This window comes from Oryctolagus cuniculus, chromosome 19 (genome assembly GCF_051225735.1).
Source record: "Oryctolagus cuniculus isolate XC-2025 breed Fujian yellow rabbit chromosome 19, ASM5122573v1, whole genome shotgun sequence".
Lineage (NCBI taxonomy): Eukaryota > Metazoa > Chordata > Mammalia > Lagomorpha > Leporidae > Oryctolagus > Oryctolagus cuniculus.
This window is the reverse complement of record NC_142885.1, coordinates 49,551,161-49,574,954: the sequence shown is the minus strand read 5'-3', so window position 1 is coordinate 49,574,954 and position 23,794 is coordinate 49,551,161. Positions and strand designations below refer to the sequence as shown.

The 23,794-nt window shown below is 56.7% G+C and overlaps 1 protein-coding gene across 3 annotated transcripts in view; it reads right to left on the bottom strand.

The window, feature by feature from the left end:
- Positions 1-23,794, bottom strand: part of GSG1L (GSG1 like) — a 185,082-nt gene that overhangs the window by 6,388 nt on the left and 154,900 nt on the right. For 2 of the 3 annotated variants that reach the window (XM_051847558.3, XM_089320651.1), the window contains 3 exons: positions 22,312-22,423; positions 10,436-10,603; positions 3,673-3,743 (listed from right to left, as the gene is read on the bottom strand). In XM_051847558.3, coding sequence (XP_051703518.3) covers positions 3,673-3,743; positions 10,436-10,603; positions 22,312-22,423 — 351 coding nt within the window. The remainder of the gene's footprint in view (positions 1-3,672; positions 3,744-10,435; positions 10,604-22,311; positions 22,424-23,794) is intronic. The other variant, XM_051847559.3, reaches the window with a different exon arrangement.

Sequence of the window (23,794 nt, the reverse complement as noted above, 5' to 3'; positions counted from 1 at the left end):
GGGCAGTTAAGAGAAGCAAAGGTTTATATAACCCGTTTATATAAAAGTGGCTGCTCGCACAGGAGGCAGAAGAGACTTGGAGGTGTAGAGCAATGATTGAGCACCTACTGTGTAACACACACTGCTCCAGGCTCTCAAGACACAGACATGAATGAGGCTGAAAAGGAGTCCATTCTCTCTGAACTGAGGGCAAAACCACATCAACCAAGTGCGCCGTAGAAGTCTACAAGAAGATCTACAAGACGTGGGACGTCTGCCTCCATCCTGCAGCCCCAGCCCCACTTCTGACCCCAGCTTCCTCCTGGTGCACACCCTGGGAGGCAGCGGGTGATGGCTCAGGTGCTTAGTCCCTGCCGCCCACATGGGAGATCCAAAGGGAGTTCCTGGCTCCTGGCTTCTGCCTGGCTCAGTACTGGCTGTTCGGGCATTTGGGGAGTGAACCAGCCAACGAGAGCCCTCTCTCCTCTCTGTTTCTCCATGTTCTGCCTTTCAAATACAAAGGAATCAAAAAGATAATTTCAGAGAGGGGCTACGGCTGCAAAGGAAAGAGAGCACAGTGGTGAGACAGGAGGGTGACCAGGGTGTTGGTGCAGGGCCAGGAAGGCTTCCTGGAGCAGGGGGCCTTTCAGCTGGAACTTGAAGAAGAGAGAGAGTCAGCCAAGCAAAGATTTAGAGGGAGAGCATCCACACAGCGAGGACAGCAGGTGCAAAGGCCCTGTGGAGGGAGGGAGTTCTGCATGTCCCAGAACAAGGCAGGCCGGGGTGACTGGAGCAGCGTGGGAGGGGAGGGTAGGAGGAGGGAAGGGCGGGGTCTGGGGGGGAGCTCTAAATGCCAAGCCCAGTTCTGTCACCAAGGGGAGCAGAGACCTTCCATGCCCCGGTTTCTCATCTGCCCACGATGAAGGCTCAGCCCTCTTCCTCCTCCTCCTCCTCACGGGCTTAGCCGGCAGCCGAGAGCTTGGCACAGATGTGCATACAGTAAGTGTTTAATAATGCAGCTCTCTGCGATCCCTCTGCCGCCTGCAGGCAACTCAGCCTGCCGCAGGCTCGGCACAGAAATCCTGCGAAACGTGTCCAGGCGTCTCCGCAACATTTCCCTGGCCACAAGCCCAGCGGCAGCCAAGGGGCCCAATGCTGGAGACGGCATCGTCTCCCTGGGCAGCCACAGCGGCTTCTCTCGGCCTGGCCTCGAGCTCTGTGAGGGCCGGACCACGCCTGGCTGGGGCCCGTGGCCTCCGCATCCTGCCCGGCCCCTGCAGCTGGAGCCACTGGCTGACACAAGGCAGCTCAGGCAGCGGCCAGGCTGGGGGCTCTGCAGCCGGAACGCTGAGTCCAAATCCCCACTCGGCCGCTTCCAGGCTGCGCAGTGCTGGGCCTCAGTTGTCCCCCTCCGGGAAATGGGGCTGGACTCAGAATTAAATGAGTGAATAAGAGTAAAGTCCTCAGAACTTCAACAACTCCATGGGAAAATGAAGTTAAGAGACTACTATGGTGCAAAAAGTTTTGAAATCTATGCATAATTTTTCCATAATACACATTTATCTTTTTTAAAGATATATTTATTTATTTGACAGGCAGAGTTAGAGAGAGAGAGAGAGAGAGAGAGAGAGAGAGAGGTGGGAAACGGCTGGCTGCATAAGTAGATGAGAAACCGGAGAAGAGAGAGCCCAGCTCCACCTCCCCCTGCCCAGGGCCCTGTGCAGAACCAGCGCGCCTCTCCCGCCCTTCCTGCCTTCCTGTTTCCTGGGCCTGGGCACCTCTTTATTGGGCTGCTCCACCCCAGTTTCCTCAGCCCCCCTAGACCTGGGCTCTGCCCCAGGTGGCCCCGCAGCTCCCCCAACCCCCACCCCCGGCTGGCCTGCCTCCTTTCCCCCTCCCCCTCCAGTTCAGGCACAGATGGTCCTGGTGAGGGAACGCTGGCACCCATACTGGGGGCCAGGGCAGGGGTGCGGGCTGCCTGAGGGCAGCTGGCCGCATCCCCCCTGCCCTGCACCCTTCATTCCTGATGCCAGCCTGGGCGGGCTGTCGGGGCCAGACTGGCACCCCTGGTCCCTGCCCTCCGTTCTCAGGGTCTGAGCCCCCCACTGCCCAGACAAGCCCTGCCCCCAGATAAAACCTTGCCCCACCCCCCCAGAAGCCCTGCCTCCAGACAAGCCCTGCCCCCAGATAAAACCCCGCCCCTTATGAGCCCTGCCCCCAGACAAACCCCACCCCCAACAAGCCCTGCCCCCAGATAAAACCCTGCCCCAGAAGGCTCCACCCCCGGGCAAAATCCCACCCCCCAGACAAGCCTCCAGTGTGTCCTGCCCGCTCTGCAGGAAACCCAGGAGACTCAGTCCCAAACTGGGGAGCTCAGCCTGCAGAGTAGTTCTCCCCTCTGCAGCCCCCAGCCCCCAGGCAGGCGTGCCCAGCCATCTCCACCCCTGCTTCCTGGCCCCTTCCTCCAGGAAGCCCCCAGGCTAGCGCAGCCAACCAGGCCAGGAAGGACATGCAGGTGCAGCATCCACTTCAGTGCCACCCCCGTTTCTCAGGCAGGCACCAGGCCTTTGGACAACGCCTGCAGCAGAGGGAAGGCAGCACGGGGCAGAGGCGGGAGGGCGGGGAGGGGACTGTTGCACCTGACACCTGATGGCCAAGGGCTCCGCAGCCTGCGGGGAGCTGCCAGACACACAGCTCGGGGATGGCAGCCAGGGCAGGCGAGGAAGCTGCCATGTCTGTGCCCCCACGTCCCCGGCACTTGCAGCCTTCCAGGGGAGGGGGCAGCCCCCCAGGCACAGGGAGACAGATTCAGACGGAAGTCACTGCAGTGTCCCACGGGACCTGAGAGCCACAGGCACCTGCCGTGGACTGAGCAGGCTGTGCGACCCTGGGCACGCTGCTCTACCTCTCTGGGCCTTCATCTGTGAAGTGGGCACAGCAATCTTGGCCGAAGGGGTCGAGGGTCAGCATGGAGGTGGGGAGTGGGGGCCAGCTGTCTGGGACACCCGCATCCTGTACTGGAGGGCCCGGGTTCGAGTCGACCCCCTGCCCGATTCCAGCTGCCTGCCAACGCGCACTCTGACAGGCGGCAGCTGGTGGCTCCCGCACTTGGGTTCCTGCTACCCACGTGGGAGACCCGGATGGAGTTCTCAGCTCCTGGCTGTGGCCTGGTCCAGCCCTGGCTGCTGCAGGCATTTAGAGAATGAACCAGAGAATGGAAGAGCTCTGTCTCTCCGCCTTTCAAATAAATTAATATTAAAAAAAATCAGGAAGAATCAGGGGTCACGTGGCGGGCACTGAGCAGGCACAGTGGACACTGGCGTGTTTGAACTCCCAGCTCCCGCAGCCCCTACCTTTGTGTCCTGCGCAAGGCCCTCTCCCTCCTCCCCTCTCTCTCTGCCTTCTGCTCCCAACAGGGCTTTTCCTAACAGCGGCCCCCTCAGTGAGGCCCTCCACGGCCCAGGGCATCCCCGCTGCCCACACATCCCCGCTACACAGGACAAGTCCTGTCCACTGTCACTTCCAATCCCAGGATCTCCCCTCCCCGTCACTGCACACAAGGGAATCGCTGGCTGAGACACCTGCCTGGGTTTCCTCATCACGGGAGGGGTGTGCAGGGGCATGCAGGGGGCCCGGTGGGGAGGCTGGCCCACGCCCCTGCCGCAGCAGGTGCCTGGCGAGGCGGCCACTTACGGCTGGGGTAGTGCTCGTGACGGCAGTCCAGGTGCAGGTCCTCCTCCTCGCTGCCATCGCCCTTCTCCAGCCTGGGAAGAAAGAAGCAAACCAGAATCAACCACAGGCCCGTCTGCGGGAGGCAGACCCCCAGGAAACGCGCGGCGCCCTCCCTAGCCCGCAGCCCCGCCCCCGTGCTGGAGGTTTGTAAAGTATTTCTCTGCCGCTGCTCCGGAGACCCTGGCCACTAGGCTGGCCCCTCATTTTGCTTTTAAAATTTAAAAACATTTATATCTTCATCTACTTGAAAGCAGAAGAGAGAGAGAGAGAGAGAGAGAGAGAGAGAGAATCTTCCCATCCATTCCCCAAATGCCTGCAACCTGCAACAGCCAGGGGTAGGCAAAGTGGAAGCCAGGAACCAGGGATTCCTTCCAGGTCTCCCACGTGGGTGGCGGGGGCCCCAAGCACCTGGGCCCTCATCGGCTGCCTCCCACGATGCATGAGCAGGGAGCTGGATGGGAAGTGGAGCAGCCGGGACTCAGAAAAGCACGGTGATCTGAGATGCAGGTGCCCATGCGGAAGCTTAACCGGCTGCACCACAAAGCCCCGCCCACATTTTGCTTTTAAGATTTTTTTTTCCCTTCCCTGGAGTTCTTCAAATATTTCCACAGCTTTCTGTGGCTCACGTTTCCCCCCCTCCCCCGCCCCTGGCAAGGCTGTGTTACTCCCAATACAACAATGAATAATAAACATCATTATTCTCCAGGGACGCCCTCGCTGTTTGTTATTTAAGTTGACAGGTGCCATTATTTTCATTTGATTGATGAAGCCGCAGAGCCGTTGGGAGGTGACTGGGCTGACCCAGGGCCACCCGGCCCAGACATCGGGGGCAGAGGGGTGCAAAGCCATCGTTCTCACGGGAAGACAAACACTGAGCATGTGCAAATCTCTCAGACTGTGTGCCGTGTGGCTTGCAGCACAGGCTGTGCACCGGGACGCGCCGTAAACCATCAGACAGATTTACCAAAAGCGCAGTGGGGACTGTCTCTATGTAACAGCTGCTTAGGGATCAACTGGTGTTTTCCTTTTGCTTTCCTCTATTTTTCTGATTTGGGGGGCTGCAGACTTTTATTAGCAGTGTAACATTTCTTAATTAACTTAAAACATACCCTAAAGAAGATTCTTCTAAAAAAAATAAATAGTGTGGTTTTAGATGTATTTGACTGGCAGAGAGAGACAAATAGAGCTCTCCCGTCCACTGGTTCACTTTCCAAAAGGTCTCAACAGCCAGGATTGCGCCTGGCCAAAGCCAGGAGCTGGGAACTCCATCTGAGTCTCCTATGTGGGTGGCAGGGACCCAAATACTTGGGCCATTACCTGCTGCCTCCCTGGACTGAGAATGGCCCAGTGCCTCCAGGGGGCACTGGTGACAAGCATGGAGCAGAGGGGACAAGGGTCTGGAGAGCGGCAGCAGCCACGGGACCCTCCCCCTGCCCCATCTCAGATGGCTGGGCCAGAGGATGTGAGCGGTGGTAGCCCTCACTGCACGTAGTCATTTGCAACCCAGATAAATCCCAGCGCAGCACGCGGTCCAGTCCAAACGGGCATCACAGTGGCAGCAACGCCATCCAGTCCCCTGAGGCGAAACCGATTTCCTCATCATTGGATCTCCCAGAGAACTCCGCAGCTGTCCCAGTCCGGTATCTGCAGCCACACCTCTGGGCAGCTCCCCTGCCCCGTCTCTCTCGGCCTCCCTTCTCTCCAAAGCCACTGCCCACCTCTGTCCCCTGACCCTTCCCACCGCCTCTTCCTCCTAGCTACGAAGCCACGTGCAAAAGCTTGGGGCTGGAGGACAGGGCCCAGGTGGTGCATGGGGAGCAGGCAATGCCAAGGTGACCCTGGAAGAAGAAGGAAGAGAAACGCTCACCACTCCCATTACGATCACTCATTCACTAGTTCACTCCGTCACCAGAAGTCCCTGGGGACCTGGTCTACGTGGTTTGCATTTCTGTCCTTGCAGAGTTTCCAGCTCAGTGGAAGACTGGCGCGCACCCAGGCTAGGAAGTAACAGGCAGTGAGTGACGCCACCCAGGGACTGTCACGGTGGCTGCAGCAGGGACCAAACCTGAGCTTCGCAGGGAGGAAACTCTGGGCATGGTTTCTGTTTTTTTTTTTTGACTGGCAAAGACGACATGGGGAGGCTGTGGGCACCAGAGACCCTGGCCCTGGCATGTGGAGGGGTCGTGGTTGAGCTCAGCTCTGCACTGAGCAGGCAGAGCGACTCCGTGCAAACCGCCGGCCACTCTGAGTCTCGGTTTTCCCTTGTGTGCCATGGGTGGAGGTGGCAGGAGCGACTGCCACCCCTGCCTCCCTGGTCACAGTTGGTGGACTTCCGTGGGGTGAGAAGTCCCACCGTGGCCAGTCGGAAGTCACCGCTGGGACATGGAAGGATGTGGAGCTGGAAGAGATTCGCGCCCTGGGTGCGTGTGAACAGGTCAGTGTCGGCCCCACCCCTGCAGCTGGCGGGACTGGGACTGCAGCTCAGACTCCTGGGCCTCTGCAGCACCACGTGTTTCCATGGCAACCTGTGGACACCCCCCCCCCCCAGTAGTCAGGGGGCTCTCAGTCAGGACCTGCCCGGGACTCAGCTACGTTGTGAGATTCCAGTGGCTGTTGGAGACACGTGACCATGCACGACCGGCTTCCTGGACAGCAGAGATGCCCCCACCTGCGGGGGTCCCAGTCACCGCCCCTGGTAACCCAAGACAGTCTGGGGTTCGCTCTTTCTTTTTTTTTTTTTTTTTTTTTTTTTTTTTTTTAAACTTTTTTTTTTTTTTTTAATTTTTTACAGGCAGAGTGGACAGTGAGAGAGAGAGACAGAGAGAGAAAGGTCTTCCTTTGCCGTTGGTTCACCCTCCAATGGCCGCCGCTGCAGCCGGCGCACCACGCTGATCCGATGGCAGGAGCCAGGATCCAGGTGCTTTTCCTGGTCTCCCATGGGGTGCAGGGCCCAAGCACCTGGGCCATCCTCCACTGCACTCCCTGGCCATAGCAGAGAGCTGGCCTGGAAGAGGGGCAACCGGGACAGAATCCGGCGCCCCGACCGGGACTAGAACCCGGTGTGCCGGCGCCGCAAGGTGGAGGATTAGCCTATTGAGCCACGGCGCCGGCCTATGGGGTTCGCTCTTTCAAGAGAAGTCGAGTGACTGGAGCTGGGTAGCCCTGGGGATCCAGAGAGGGGGATCTGCTGGCTTCTTGGGCAGCCTGGAAGAACCCACTGGCCCAGCTCCAGGGCTGAAGGTGGCTTGGACGGTCAAGGACATCGGCAGGGGTCCCATCAGGCCCCCTCTCTACTGTCCCAGGGTCAGGTGCATGGCCCCCAGGCCGCTGCTGTCCGCCTCTTGCGTCTGACCCTTTCAAGGCTAGCTCCCCTCTCCCGGGCCCCAAGCTCCTCCCCTTCCCCAGCCCTCCAGCCACGGCCTGAACCCACCGTCTACAGCACACTGTGTTCCTCCAACTCTGCTACCAAGGACCAGCCCCCACCCCCACGCCCCTCCAGCTTCAATCTCTCTTGGACCAACCCTTTCTAATAAATAAAAATGAAATGGGGAAAAAAATGTGCAGGTGTCCCTGCCAACAAAGTTTCTGTTTGTCTCAAGTTCTCTTCTCCTACCAGGAAGAGGTTTGCACATGGGCACCCATCCAGGGACCACACTTTGAGCAGCACTGGCCCTGGAGACCTCCCTTTCTCCACTGGCTTCTGCAGGCCACACCCACCTGCTGACTGGCACCTGTCCTCCAGCCCGGGCCACTCCACACCTGAAAGTGCCCAGCAGTCACCTGAGCAAAGTCTACCTGGGCCTGGAGTCTGCATTTCTAAGGGCAAGGCCAACACGGTTGGTCCCAGATCATGTCTGAGGCCTTGGACGTGGGGGTGGGGGGGCTCAGCTCAACCCAGGTCTCCAGGACCCTCCCCGCAGCCCTGGTTACCAAGGTACATGGACCAGTAGCCCAGCGGAGGTGAATGCTGGGCCAGGGCGGGGGATGGGCAGCCGCCTCCCTCCCGCCTCCCATTCATACCCCCTCCTCAGCAAGGAGACAGCACAGGCATTGGGGCAGCGGCTGCTCCTTCCAGATGTTCCTTCTACGAATCCTCTTTGATCTTTTTCCACTTCAAGGAGTGGCGCGTCTCGTGCCTTTTTTTGGCTGCCTCACGCACCGGGCAATGATGGCCATCTCAGATCTGATCCCGCCTGCCCGGCAGGGGCCCTGTGATCTCTGCTGGGGTGGGGAGGCCGTGTCTGAATTTCTGGGATCCACAGCAATGTCAAAGGACCCTCCCCAACTCAGCCTCCAACACAGGGCAAGGCAGGGTGAGGTGGCACAAGGCAGGGCGAGAAGTCACAGGTGACCCAGGACAGGACGGCAGACACGTAAGAGAGCGCGGAGACCGAACAGGTCTCCGAGGTTAAACACCCAGGAAACAGTCACGGCAGACGAAGAACACGTTGATTCTTCAACGATCGATTCACAATGGAATGAAGAATGGAATTAAAAGGAATTTTGGCAAGCGAATGAGCACAGGTAGTAAATTAAGATTCCATAACCATCACATCAAAAGGGCCACGGCGAGAGGGAGGGAAATAAATGGGTTTTTAAAAAGGTTCGTTCTTTTTTTTTCTTTTTCCCATTTTTGGAGTAATAGCATCATGCTACAAAACATTCGCAACACAAGAGAAGACAGAGCCGTGCACAGTGTGAATGCCCCCATGTATCCAATGCTGGAATTCTTTTTTTTTCCTCCCACGTATCCAGTGCTGGATTTTAAAGAGAGGCTCTGGAAAGGAACACCCTGAGACTGCTTTTAGAAATGCACAGGACGGAAATGATTACTTGGAAACAGGAAGAATCCCTAGCACTAGAGGCACCCACCCCCACCCTGGACAACCTCTAGAGGAGCCACCCACAGCGAGATCTCTCTTGACTGATCCCAGGCATCCACACTGGATGCCAAGAGAGAGCACAGGGGAACATGGTTACCGAGGGGGGTCCTCGGGAAGCATTGGGGGTGCTCCCAGAGAAAGGAGCCCCACAGAGCTCCAGGCAGGAGAACATGGCCCAGCCCCAGCCAGGGATCGGGGAGCTGCAGAGGTCCCCGCGAGGTGCTGGGTGCAGGGGGAGCGAGCCAGCACAATGCTGTAAGTTATGGCAAGAGTTGGATGCTGGAGGCCGCCACAGTGTTTAAAGCCACAGGTGGGGTTCCAGTGCTCCTCTGGTCCCCACGGCAACCTGGGAGCATGAGGACCCCAGGTCCAGATCTGCCGTTCTTTAGTTCTCCAAGAGTGAGCAAGACAGGCTTGGGTGTGGCCAGGGTGCCAGTCCGAGCGCCCTGTCCCATGTCTGCCACCACCCATTCAGACCGGCCCGGGAGGCAGTTGTACTTCAGAGAGAGCCGCCCGGGCTGTGACTGCATGGGGCTGGGTGCACACACAGGCAGGGCTGATCTCTCTAGTGATGCCAGATGTGCTAAGGAGGCCACCTGCCCTGCACAGCACAGAAGAGACTAGAACAGTTCTTAGGGAATAGGTGGGCCCGTGGGAACAGTTTTGGATGGAGCCAGGAGACAGCAGTGCAGAGCAAGGTGGACAGACTAGAACCATTGAACTCGCTCTCTAGAGAGAGGGATCAGCAGTCCAGGTTTCAGGCTGCTATTGCCCTGAGTGGCTTCACCTGAAGATGCTGCGGAGTTCTGCTAAGGATCTCCCCAGTCTCTGAAATCCTAACAGCCAGACAGCCACATCTTAGTACATCTGTTCTTCCACTCATCCCTCCGCCTTCCCTCCCTCCATTTGTTAATCTATCCACCTACTTATCCATTCCCTTGCCTACCAGCTTATCTAGTCAACCATCTACCCACACACCCATCCATCCACCCATCCATCTGCCCACCCACTCACCTATCAATTCATCTATCCACCCATCAATCCACTTATCTAGCCTGCCAGACATACATGCATCTATCTACCTACATATCTACCCAACCACCCATTCATCCATCCAGCTATCCATACATCCAGCCAGCCATCCACCCATCCACCTATGCATACATCCAGCCAGCCATCCACCTATCCACTCCCCCAGCTAGCCATCCATACATCCATCTGCGCACCCATCTACCCATCCATCCACTTACTCATCCATCCACTTATCTACCCTACCATGCATACATCCATGCATCCATCCACCCCTGCATGCCTCTATCAAACCCTAAACAATTAACCCACCCAGCTATCTGTCCATCTATGCACGCACACACCCACCATTTGTTGTCACCTCCATCTGTTCCTAGTAGGATGCCAAAGACTCAGGTGTCCCTGGCCAGGAGTCCCTGGCCTTTAGGAGCCACCATCCTCTAGCAGGAATCACCAGTCCCAGTGCTGGGCTCTCTGCATGGTCAGTGCCATGGCAGAGCCCCAGAAGGAAACCTTGGCTCAGCCTCTTTATCACAGCTCTAAGAAACATGGGGCCAGATGTAAGGCCTTACACTTGGATCACATAAGCCCAGCACAACCTCACGCCCCATAAAGCATTAAAGTGTACCAGCAATTCTGCCACAGTGAATTCCAAATGCTGCCTCCCCAGCCTTTCCATTCTATCCCACACTCCCCCTGGAACACCTCTGTTGGATCATACCAGTTAGGGGGGAGGGACCTTAGGGCCACTGAGACTAGGCACTGAGTTTCAGATTGCCAGTGGTGGCCGCAGGTGACCCACGTGCACTGACCTCTCCCGGAAGTACTTGATGGCCTCTGGGTCTACGAAGGTTGGCTCCTCCCTGTAGCCCTGCTCAAAGACCTTGCGTTTGTGCCGGAACTCAATGACCGTCTTGGTGTAGGAGTTGAGCGTGGTGACAGAAGCTGCCATGCAGCAGGTAAAGGAGCCCCACGCCAGGCTGCCGAGAGATGAGGAGAGAGATACCACAGTGAGTAGGGCAGGGGACGGGAACCCTCCCCCCATCCACCAAACATGCATTCATCCCTGCACGGGTGCCTGGTCTGGGCCAGATCCTGAGCAGGTGCAGCCATGGAAAAAGAGAAAGAGTTGGTCTCTGCTTTGCCCATAGTCTGGGCTGGGAGACAGAGAATTGCAGCATGAGCGTCAGCCAGAGAGAAGATCATTCTAGAAGAAAGAAAGTATGTGCAAAGGCGTGGAGGCATGAGGAAGTGGAGAGCCTTGCACACGGTCTCAGGAGTTTGGGACGTCAGAGTGAGAAGGCAGGAGGAGGTGTGTTGGAGCTGATGACGGAGGAGCTCATTTTGCATGAGTTAAATTATCTTTGCTCATGAGCGGTCCTGGAAAAGATGCTTAAACTGTCTCATACTCCTTACGTCCACTTTAATGGATACGCAATAGCACTATGTCACAGAGTTGTTGCAAGGGTTAAAGGAGATGATCCATGAAGCATGTCTTAGAACAGCATCTGGCAGCTAGCTGGCTCTCCAGAAAGGCCGGCTCTCCTTGCCCACATCACTGTTGTTGACATTCTCACTGCCACACGACTTCGTCTGCAAGTGCTCCCTTGGGAAGATGAGCTTATGCAGACCGGCATGACTACACTCTGCATCCTTCTCTCTCCACACCTGGGACTCTTGCTGCCCTCACCTGATATGAATGCTAAGCCAGTCCCTCTGGGGACAATGGAAGGAGGGGATGTGGAGCTAGGAGACTCAGGTGGCCAAGTTCCAGTTCTATAAATGGCCACCTGCCTGGTTCCTCTGTCCAAGACTGTGCTTTCCCATATAGTACCAGGAGTGGGGTACCTGCCCAACTCCAGCTATGCTTGGCCTGGTTCATGGGCTCCTGCTTCCCAGTCTATGCCTTGATGACTGGTTTCTTCCAAACCAAGGAGTCCTTTTTGCTGTTCCTACCCTGTCCTTCCTGGGAGTGCCACTCATCTGGTCTCTAAACACCAGCCCAGCATTCCCCCGCGGCAATGCCGCCCACCTCCTGTACCCACTGCTCTTCCCCTGTCAGTCTCAGGACCCCCAGCAGGAAGGCGAGGGGACCCAGCAGGATCTTAAGCAATCATCGCTTTCCCTGAACACCGAACCCATGATTCTTCCACGTTAAGGAGCTAAGTTACATCTTGCAGAAGCCTTGAGTTTTGTATTTGACAGTTTTGGGGTGTCAGCCTGGCCCCTCTAACAATGTCCCTGTCCCCCAAAGAGTCCAAATCACAACCCAGAGCTCCCAGTTTCAGGATGACTGGACAGGGGCTGAGCATCTGACCACAGCTGGTCCAAGCAGATACTCTCTCCCAAGCAGAATTCTAGCTCAGGCTGGGAGGTCTCTGTACCAGTATGCCACAACTCAGAACCTGAGGATTGAGAATAAAGAGTTTTTTTTTTTTTTTCCTAGAATCCACGAGGATGTCTATTTTTGCCTGATCCACATCTGTTCTTCCTTCTGGAAACAAAACCTGGATTCCGCTAAGGGCACTCCTCCTCCTCTGCTCAGGCCATGCAGTTTTTGTGGGTCTGGCACCACTTCCAACCTCTAGAAGTGATCACATGACTCAGGCCTAGCCAATGAGAGTGCTGCTTCCCTCTGGCCATGGTGATTGGTTCAGGGATGAGCACGTGACCCAGGTCAGGCTCCCAAGACTCAATCTCAGGACTGACTGAAGCTATGGAGAACTGGGACCCATCTTTCTTGCGTGGTGCTAAGCTGGTGGGGTTCCAGCCAGGAGTTACTGGGGACTATCTCGCCGCCACCCAGACTGAGAAAATGAAACAGAGTCATGAAAAGGAGCTCTTATGGATTGAACAGGACTGGGTTCCCCAAGCTCATGCAGAAGTTTAAACCTCAAAGTCAGGGCCAGCGCTGTGGCGCAGCAGGTTAAAGCCTTGGCCTGCAGTGCCGGCATCCCACATGGACACCAGTTCGAGACCTGGCTGCTCCACGTCTGATCCAGCTCTCTGCTATGGCCTGGGAAAGCAGTGGAGGATGGCCCAAGTTCTTGGGCCCCTGCACCTGCTTGGGAGACCCGGAAGAAGCTCCTGGCTCCTGGCTTCGGATTGGCGCAGCTCCAGCCATTGTGGCCATCTGGGGAGTGAACCAGTGGATGGAAGACCCCTCTTTCTCTACTTCTCTCTGTAACACTATCTTTCAAATAAACAAAATAAATCTTTAAAAAAAAAAAACCTCAAAGTCTTAAGTTAGCAGTTACTGAATTAATACTAATAGCTGCTGGATTAGCAACTATGGATTGCTGGATCTTGACTTAACTGTGGAGGCTAGGAGGGAGAGTCAGTGGGTGATCTTCAGCTCACTAGGGGGCTTGATTTGGAAGGTAACTCCGTTTTCTTTTTTTCATTAAGATTTATTTATAGTCTTGAAAGGTAGAGTTACAGAGAGAGAAAGAGAGACAGAGAATGATCTTCCATCTGCTCGTTCACTCCCCAAATGACTGCAACAGCCGGGGCTGGGCCAGGCTGAAGCCAGGAGCCAGGAGCTTCTTCTAGGTCTCCCATGCGGGTGCAGGGGCCCTGAGTCATCTTCCACTGCTTTCCCAGGCACATTAGCAGGGAGCTGGATTGCAAGTGGGACAGCTGGGACTGGAACTGCGTCCATTTGGGATGCTGGTGCTGCAGACGGTGGCTTAACTGCACCACAGTGCAGGCCCCAGCAGGTAACTGCCGTGGAGGGTGGGTTATATGGGCTGCTGGGCTTCGCTCTCTGCTTCCTGGCCTCCCAGTGACCATTCCTCTACACGCAGCCTCCACCAGATGCCAGACTAATGGGATCACCCCGATCCTGAACCATGAACCTCTAAACTGGGTGCCAAAATAAATCTTGTCCTGCCCAAGAAGCTCCTCTTGGGTATTTTCGTTAAAGCCACAAAAAGCTGACTAATGCAGGAGCTAAAGCCATTATCCCTGGACGTATCAATCACAGGAACCCAAATACCTTGTTTGGGATTGTTTTTTTTTTTCCTTCCCCTTAAGGCAACTTGAATTAGGTTGCTGTCACCGGCAACAGAAGTTCTTATACAATTATTTTCTAAAACTTTCCTTTCTCTGCCTAAGTGCTGTGGGAAGTGAATTTCTGGCCTCCACCGCCAGAATCTCGATTCTGAACAGGTCCCACACAGCACTGCTGCCCCCCACAAGGGGATGGAGCGAAGCGTCTCAGGCATTCAGATCGGAGGACTGAGCAAGGTGAGAACAAGCACCAGGCAGCACACACACCCTGAAGGAGCAGTAGGGTCTGGCGACTTGGGGTGGTTGGTGAACTCTCTGGGGAGGGTGCGGTATGGGGATGCCAATCTCAGGGGCTCCAGAAACATGCGTTCCAGGCTGGGCACGGGCAAAGGCAGACTGGCCCGGGAAGGGTGCCCCCAGCCCTGGCTCTCCACCTACTGTGCGTGCACCACCTGTTGTTCAGATCGAGTGTGGCCAGGGTTCGCCCCCCCACCCCAGCCGGCATCCCACCTTCCAGCCTCATGGTCCATGGAGCCATGCACTATCGATGTCTCCCGGGGTCATTCACGGTAATTCTCTGAGAATCACCAAGGAGTCCGACTCAACAGTTTGCTCCTTTGCATTGCTGAATAGTACTCCTGCCAGGGACGGGAAGCTTCTCCACCTCCTCACCAGCATTCGGGGGTGTCCTTCTTAATAGCTGAGCCACTCCTGAGAGATGTGCAGTGGAGTCGGATGGCGAATGTACTGTGCTGTTGTTCCGCATTTCCCTAAGAGCTGCAGGCGCTCATCTGCTTATCCGCTTTGGGCACGTTGTGTTTGGCACAATGTCTGCTCATGTTTTTGTTCATTTTCTAGCTGGACTGTTTTTGGGAGGGTGGTGTTTAAGGGGTTTTTAAAGATTTATTTATTTATTTGAAATTCAGAGTTATACAGAGAGAGAAGGAGAGGCGGTGGTGGGGTCTTCCATCCGCTGATTCACTCCCCCAATTGGCTGCAACGGCTAGAGCTGCGCTGATCAGAAGCCAGGAGCCAGGAGCTTCCTCCAGGTCTCCCACGTGGGTGCAGGGACCCAAGGACTTGGGCCATCTTCTACTGCTTTCCCAGGCCATAGCAGAGAACTGGATTGAAGTGGAGCAGCCAGGACTTGAACCGGTGCCAATATGGGATGCCAGCACTGCAGGCAGTAGCTTTACCCACTACGCCTTTATATATCCCAGGTACCAATCCTTTGTCAAATATGTAGTTTACAAAAATTTTCTCCCAGTTTGTAGCTTGTCTTTTCAACTTGTTAATAGGGCAAAGGCATTAAATTTTTATAACACCCAATGGATCAAATTTTTCTTTTATGCTTTTTTAATCAAGCCTCAGAACTCTGCCTAACCCTACAGTCCAAAGATTTCCCCCTATTCCTTTCTAAACATTTTACATTTAACTCTGTGATGCACTTTGAATTATTTCTTACAAAAGGCATGAAGCTAGAATAAGGCTGATCTTTTCAGCCGTGAGTGTCCAGCACCACTCATTAGGAAGGTTCCCCCTCCCCCTTCTACTGAATTGCTTTGTACCATTGTCAAAAATTAGCTGGGCGTTATTTGAATTGATCTCTTTCTGGATTTCCTATTGTGTCCCACTGATCAATCCCTCCAATATTATCATGCAGTTGCAATGCCTGTAGCTGTAGAATAAGTCTTGAAATTGGGTAGACTGGTTCATCCCGCTGTATTCTTCTTTTTCAAAATGGTTTAAGTCCTTCTGTATACATTTTAGAATCATCTTGTTTAGGTCTACCAAAGAGATTGCTGGGATTTTTGACAGAAATTGCTTTAAATCTGTATACCAACTTGAGAACCGGCAGCTTTCAGTAGGCTGTTTCTGACTCCCAGACAAGGGCACGGCGCTCATCTATTTAGCTCTTGAATTGTTTTAGTTGGTGGTTTACAATTTTCCATGTACAAGCACTGTTCCATCTTTTGTTACGAATCCATTAATCCTGGAGACTTTGCTCAGTTTTTAAAAATTTATTTTCTCTCTGTTTCAGATTTCCATTGTAATTTCCATCATGCTATTTCCAAATGCAACTGGCTCTACCATCCTCCCGCCCCTCCAATTCTCCTGTTGAGTCCAACTGTTGAATTTTCTACTTTGGTTACTGCATTTTTCAGTTCTAAAATTTCCATTTGGTTCTCCTATCTATGCTCTACTTCTTCCCTGAGATCACTGTGAAAGGTGTTTATAATCCCTCATCGAAGCTCAGATTCCTTGTCAGCTAATTCCAACATCGCTGTCAGCCTTGGGATCTGGCAACTCCCTTTTCTCACTCAAGTTGAGATCTTGCTGGTTCTTGGCACAGCAACTAATTTCAACTTCAACCTGGACATTCTGGGTCCTTTCAGTAATGACACTCTGGATCTTTCTAAGCCGTCTGCTTTCACTGGCTTCCTCTGACAGGGCTCTGGCGAGGCAGGAGGGGGCAGTGCCGCTGACTTCAGTGCAGAGGCGGAAGTCCAGTACATCATGGACATTCAAGACGGGCAGGACTCCTGGCCACTCCTGGGCACGGATGGGAGTTCTGAGTCTCCACGAGGCCTCTGTGGACACCATCCTGGCTGAAATGGGCACGGGGGCCTCATTGCTGCTCCCTACATTGCTCCTACTGACACTGTGGCTGGGTGGGGGTGGGGTGGTCTCATTACCACTGTGCAGCAGCAAAAATCCCGACTCTCTGGCTAGTTCTCCTGTGACACCCTCCCAGCAGGGAGGGGAAGGGCACCTTGCTACAGCCTAGCGCCGGTGGAAGTCCACGGTCCCCATGTGGGGCCAGGTGGGGCTTGTGACTGTCCAGTGGGTATGAAAGCCCAGCTCCCTACTCTGGTGCCAGCCCAGCAAGCAGTGGGTGGAGACTGTGGCTCCCCACTCCCTTGCTAGCCCAGGACAAGGTGGCACCAAGGTTTTTTTTTTTTTCCTTGGCTGCGGTAGAGCAGATACTGCTGAGAACTTTCTGTCTCAGCAGGAAGACCCTGAGACTATCGGCTTTTACCTGGGGCTTGTTTCGTTCCATCTGCACCTCTCGGTGTTTCTGAGTAGCTGACATCTCAGCTCCATGTCCAGGATATGAGACACCCAAAGACTCACCCGCACGGGGTTCCTGACCCACCTGCAGCCTCCCCTGCACCGTGCGGGCTCTCTGTGGGTCTACTGTAGGTAGAACGCCCACATCTGTCAATTTTCAGTTACCACAATGAGATACTGGAAGCAGGCTAACTTTTTGAAGAGAAGAGGTTTCCAGAACAGAGCTCAGGGTGCTGGCACCAGCTCGCCTCGGGGAGGACCTCGTAGGCGCTTGGCAGAGGGGCGATCCTATCACAAGACAGGAAGCCAAGAGCATAGCAGGGCTCAGGCTCACTCCGTAGCAAGGTGCTCCTGGGAGCGCTCGGAGCTCCAACGAGAGCCCCTCCTGAAGGCAGCTTTGCCAGCAACCAACCACAGGCCTGCTACCAGGCCTCACTTCTTAAACGTTCTACCATGTCAACACTGCCACGCCAGGGGCCAGTACACGAACCCCAGGGGGACAGAGAAACTGGGACATTGTTCAAGGAGTCTCCCTACTCCCTCCCCCCAGAAGTGGAAGCCTTGGTGCACGTTCCAATCGCCTCCTCCTACCCCCCAGCACGGCAGCTGCAAGCAAACAGGAGCCTCACTTGTTTAGCTCACAACTCCTAGCACGGTGCCTGGTACACAGTAAGTGCTCAGTGAACAGCCACGAGATGAACAGTCAAGCATGAACCAATTGAGGGGCCAGTGCTGTGGCGTAGTAGAGTAAAGCCACCGCCTGTCGTGCCGGCATCCCATATGGGTGCTGGTTCAGTCCTGGCTGCTTCACTTCTGATCCAGCTCTCTGCTGTGGCCTGGGAAAGCAGTAGAAGATGGCCCATGTCCTTGGGCCCCTGCACCCATGTGGGAGACCCGGAAGAAGCTCCTGACTCCTGGCTTCGGATTGACCCAGCTCCAGCTATTGTGGCCATCTGGGGCGTGAACTAGCAGATGGAAAACCTCTCTCTCTCTCTCTCTCACTCTCTCTCTCTCTGCCTCTATAACTCTGCTTCTCAAATAAATAAATAAATCTTAAAAAAAAAAAAGAACCAATTAAAAACAAGACAGAAACACACTGTTCTGGTTTCATTGTGGTGGGGGGCTCAGGTGTACCTACAAGCCCCCACTGTCCTATTCCTTTCACCCCCATGCCCAAGGAGCCCACAGAGGGCACTGTTTAGAAACGTACAGGCTGAGGCACCTGCTGGCACCTTTCTTTTGTTTTTGTTTGCTGCTTGCATTTCTGAGCTGGTGCAGTGAGCTACGTGGGCAGCTGGCCTGGTTTTCAGAGCCCAGAGCAGAGCGGACATGACGGGGAGGACAGGGGAGGGGATGGATGCCAGGCCACTCTCCATCCTCTGGGAGCTGCAGGGCGGGGGCAGAGGGACACTGGGGAGCAGTCTCAGAGACACAGGGACGCCGCCTTGCAGTTGAGTCCAGGCCCTGCGTGGCTGGAAGGTGGCAGCTGGGCCCTAAGGGAGGCCAGAGGCGTGCAGACTCTTGCACAGGGTGGCACCAGGTGCAAACGCCCCATGCAGGCCACTCTTGGGGCCCAGGAGCTGATGGGGCCGGAAGCACAATGACCATGGGCTCTGCGGGCCCTGCGGGTCCCTCCATGGCCAGCAGGGCTCCCTTGGGCAGCCGCCTCCTTTTCTCTGCCCTGGTTTTCTGGGAAAGGAGGCCACAGCCAGCTGCCTCTGGGGGGATGAGCCAGAGCTGGCTTCCTGCTGACCACACAGCAAAACCGCCTCAGCCGCCGCTTCTCTGGAGTGACCGGGGTGCACCCACCCCCTCTAAGGCATCTGCCTGCTGCACCACCAGCTACGGGGTCTGCCGAGAGGGAAGGGGCTGGCCTGCACCTTTCACAGGGTCATGGAGGCTGCAGAGGAGGGCAGAGGGAGGTCGCTGTGCTCCAGCACATGAACAAGCAGGGGCCGGGTGGGTGAGTGCAAGGCAACAGGGAGAGGTGGGGCCTGGGGCAAGTGCGGAGCCGGTGGCTCCATATTCGCCTTTGGAGATGTCAGAAATGTTAGAAACACCGTGCCAGGCTACAGGAACCACCTGCAGGCCTGTGCAGCCCTGCACGGCTGCAGCTCGCCGAGCCTGAGACTGCGTAGCTCTGGGTCCCGGGGGCTCCCTGAGCCTGTCTGCTGGGCTCTGAACCCCTCCTGCAGAGGGACGGTGGCAGGGAAGCCAGCTCAGTCAAGGCCCCCCCACTGTGCCCACACAAACCAGGCGTCCACCGAGCTTCAAGTCAGCCCACACCCTCCCCTTAAGCCTGGGTGCCCACTGGGATCTGGACTGGACCTGGCACCAGGTGGACCTGGGGTGGGGCAGGACTGAGATCAGCAGGAATGAGAAGCAAGTGGGCGGGCTCAGGGAAGGGCATGGGGTTTTGAGGGCGGAGTGTCAGAGCAGGGGGCGTGGCCAGGGTTGGAGACCCAGGAAGCCTCCAAAATCCTGGGAGGAAACCCGAGCAGCTAGGCAGGTAGGTTGGAGTCTGAAGAGGGCAGAGCCCAGGGACGCCTCACCCAGCCACCAGAGGCCACACTGTCTGTCAAGTGGTGCACGTGGGCCCTAGCGAGTGAGCACAGCATCTCGTCTGCAGAGAACCAAGCTGGGGCTGAGATGTGGGTTGAGGCCGCAGAGAGCTGTCAGCCACTCTGTGCTAAGGACGCCCAGGCGTCACCTCACCTCCTCCTGGCCGCATTTAATCTCCAACGGGGGACCCCTGGCCGCATTTCATCTCCAACAGGGGACCCCCTGGAGGGCCCCTTCTGGGGTTCACGCTTCCCCTTCACAGCACCCCCCACCCCCAGGACCCTGTCCCCCACACTGTGAACAGCCACCACAGCTGCCACCAGCACCTGCTGCCAGCCTTATGAGGGGCTACCTTGGGGGCCCAGACCTCCCAGGCCACCAGTGTGTAACCCCAGCCCCAGCTGACATCCAACTGAAGCTTTGCTGAGGATCCAAGCAAGGACCACCCCGCCGAGCCCACTCAACCTCCACCAAGACACCAAACTCATACACGTGCATTTTCGGCTGCCACAATGGGAGGCTTACGCGGAGAACTGGGCCAGTCCCACTCAGGACAGCCCTGGGTGGTGGGAACGATGGCTGTGTCCATTTTACAGCTGAGAATGCTGAGGCACAGAGGTGGCCAAGATCCACCGCTGGTGGTGGGAGCGGAGGCCACGCCCTCTGCTGCGTACCTGGGGCTGCTGGACACCTAACTTTGGGAACCCCAACTTCCTGCCAAGATGTCCCTTTAGAAGATGGTGCCCCCCAGCCACTGAGCTCCTCTGCACCCCTGGGCCACCCCCTCCCTACCCCTGCTGCAGGGATGGGGGCGGGGGAGACAGACCCGGCCACTGTCGTCTGTCTGAGCCGGGCTGGGAGCAGGTGGCAGCTCCAGCCAGGGACCCAAACGTTGACAAATGACCTTGCACGTGTTAAACAAGAAAGATGGCCCGGCCAGCCCTGGAAGGCCCCGAACGCGAGGATGAGAAACGGGGCCGATCCGTCATCTCGCGGGTCTCAGTGACGGGGGAAAGGGACCAGCTCAGGGACTGCACAGCAGCCCGGCCTCTAACGAGCCCATTGGGGAGCCAGTGCCCCTCGGGAGGCACGAGCGGGAGGCCCCAGGTCCCAGGGAGAGGAGAAAGGCTCCCACGGAGGACAACAGGCTGAGACAGCCCCCGGTGCGGGGAGCCGGGGACTTGTGGAGAGAGAGACAGGCAGGAGGCGGATGCGAATCTTGCTGCTTAGGGTGTGGGCCCCAGAGCAGGAGACTCCGTGTTCTGAGCCTCAGAGTCCACACAGGCGACTCGAGGTGACTATGGTCCCTGGGCACGCCCATGGTGGTGGTGGTGGTGGGGGGACGCTGCTCGGCATGTCCCTAAGTGATCCAGCCATTCCCTGGGCATCTCGAAGAGTCTGCGGGTGTGGGCTCCAGGGCCTGCCTGGGTTGGAAGCCTGCTCGGACAGGAATCCGAGTTCTCGCCCCCCCCCCCCCCCCCGTGCATCTGCACCTCGACTCCCCGCTGCGTCAGTGTGCAGGATGTGGGAGGCCATCGCACACTGCTCCTGCCCTCACGCCCGTCTGCAGCGCAGGAGCTGCTCCACGGGGAAGGGCTGGGTCATGGGAGGCGGGGCCTCGGCCGGCTTCCCTGGGATCATCTTATTGGAAGGGGTTGGGACCATGGTTAAAGGGTCGGGCTCCCTGGAAGGCCTGGTCTTCTTCCATGTCCCCTCCCCACTGCAACCTGCCCAGCTACCCTGGAGTCAGCACCCAATAAACACGTGTGAAGTGGCTGCGTGGCTCCGTGGCTGTGTGGCTCCATGGCTGTGTGGCTCCGTGGTCCCCAGCCATCAGGACAGACGTGCACGTCCTGCACCCAGTGGGACACTACAGCCTCCCTCCCACCGCCACCGCCATCCGCCTGGGGGCTTCTCACGCGGATCTCTCTGTCCCGGCCACGCTCTCCGGACCACACGACTCAGGGCCACAGCATCCCACTCTCCCCTGCCCATGGTCCCGCGACGTGAGCTAAGCCAGAGCAGTGATGACCAGGATTCTGGCCAGAGTATTGGAAGGAGACCCTATCTGTCTGCTGGTATGGCCACAGTTGTGGGATTTTGGCCTAGAACTGTGTCTAGTGAGCCTCTTTGCTGCCACCCACAGAGAGGCTGCTTGAGAATAAACACAACACAGGGGATGGAGACAGGGAATGGGGAGAGGGTGACCAAGCTCCAGATGAAACTGCCTCGTCCCCTGGATCCAGCCGTGCCTGAAGCAGACGGCATCTATTCCATCCGCTCACCATCTGAGAGGTCTGAGTCCTTCTTGGCCCTGGCCTGCAGGAGCTGAGCCCAGGGGCTCCTGACACCCCCTCCCCCACCCCACCCAGCGGTGGTGATGACTCAGCGAGAGAAAATGACTGAGGCTGAGCAGAGGGAAGCTTGGGACTTTAGTCAGTGTGGCAGGAAGAGGAGCTCCTCCTCCGGTGTGCAGCCTCGGGAGGGGCTCTCCCAGCACCAAGAGGGAGGGCACCCCAGGCACAGAGCTCACCGGAGCACCGGGCTGCTCTCACAGAGGAAGAGAGCTCGACCCCCTGGATCAAGCAGATCCTGAAGCCCACCCACAGCTGTCTTAGCAGTGCAGTGAACCAGCGCCTCGGCTGATGTGGGTGGGGCCGGGTGAGACAAACCAGAGCTGCACCTGTCGGCTGCACGGACTTGCTCACTGAAGCCAGGTTCTCCACGCCCTGCAGGCCTAGCTCTGCCTTTCTGGTGCTCAGTACGCCCAGGGCCCCCTCCCTCAGAGTCCTCCTCCCCCCATCGGAGCACCCAGAACCCTCCACGAGCAGACACTGCGCACAGCTGTGCTCCGAGACAGCTTTAGGTATGGCCGCTGAAGTGCGACTTTCATGCCATTCCACTCATGTCGCATATGTTCTTCTCTGGACGGATTTGCAAACCCTTGACCACCATCCTCCTGCCCACATACCCTCCCCACTCGGATGGGTAGAGCTGCTGACATCCCAGCATGCCTTGGGGCCCCGGACCAAAGGCCGCTTACCAGAAGGACCACCCGTAGTCCCAGGAGTGGGGTCTCCAGTCCTCGGGGCCGAGGCTTACGGTGACCTGGAACACCTGCGTGTACATCATGTGGGCGACCATTCCCAGGAGGCCTGTGGGGCAGACAGAGCAAGGCATCAGCGAGCTGGGGAGGACAGGACAGAGTGTGGGAGCCACAGGACCACGGGGAGACCGATCACGCATGGCAGGTGCATGGTGAGCTCGCTCTGCAGATCAGCCGAATGTCCCTGCGCGAAGCCAGCAAAGCAAATACTCAGGCTGTCGCTGCCGCCACTCCCCGGCTCTGCTAAGTGTAGCATGGAGGCAGCCGTGCTCACCGGGCAAAGTGATGAACGTGACCATGTTCCAATAAAACTTTATTGACACAAACAAGCACGGGGCCGCACGTGGGCAGGGCCCGTGGCTTTGCTGCTCTCTGTGTCAGAGGTCGCCCGGGAGCAGCTCCGCCTCATCAGACGAACGGGTTGAGAAATTGTGGATGTTTAACGCCGTCAGGATTTTTAAAAGGGAATTGGATGGGCTAGAAATGTCTGAGACCTTCAAGCCGGGGTCAATGCTATCCGGAGAAACGTGCCCGTTCTGTGCAAGAGAGGTGTGGGTTAGTGATCTCAAGAGGAAAGTGTGATTTTTCAGTCATCCAGGAGCCCCTGACATGGAGAACATTGGCCTTGCAGGATCTGAGTGCGAATCTCTCCACCATGGTTTTCCTGTGTGACCCTGGGCAAGGCACTCCACCCCTCTGAGCCGGGAGGTGAGGCTATGCCAGGGTGACTGTAAGCCAGGGGCACTGCCGAGACTCAGTCATATACATGGGGGCCGGGCTGTCTGTTTTTTAAAGAAAACAGTGAATCCTTTAACACATCAATCATACAGACGAAAAGATGCAGTATTGATGAGGAAGACGGGGGTAGACAGAGGAAGAAAGAAACCCATTGATGTTTGTACACCTACTGTATGCCAAGCATACACTGTCACTCAGTCACCTCCATTACCATCTCTCTAAATCTTCATAACAGCCTTCGGACGTAAGTACTATAATGAGGGTCATGTACCGTTGCTCAAGTTGCCTACGGCACATCTCCAAAGGGCACCACTCACATCCAAGTCTCAGCACACGCAGCCCCCTGGTGTGAAGTCAGAGCCGCACCTGCTAGGCTGGTTGTGGTCACCCTGACTCTGACAGGTGAGCAAATGGAAGGTGGAGCCACAAAGTCTGTCCCGGATCACGCAGAGCCTGGAGGGATGGCTCGACCGTGCAGGGTGGGCGCCTGGCACAGTAGCTAAGACCCCACTAAGGCCGCCCACGCCCACGCCCACACCAGAGTGGGCTGGAGTCAGCTCAGCTCCGGAGTCCAGCCTCCTGGTAATGCACCTGGGAGGCAGCAGAGGACGACCCCAAGTCCTTGGGCCCCTGCACCCACACGGGAGACCTGGATTGAGGTCTGGGCTCCTGGCTTCAGCCT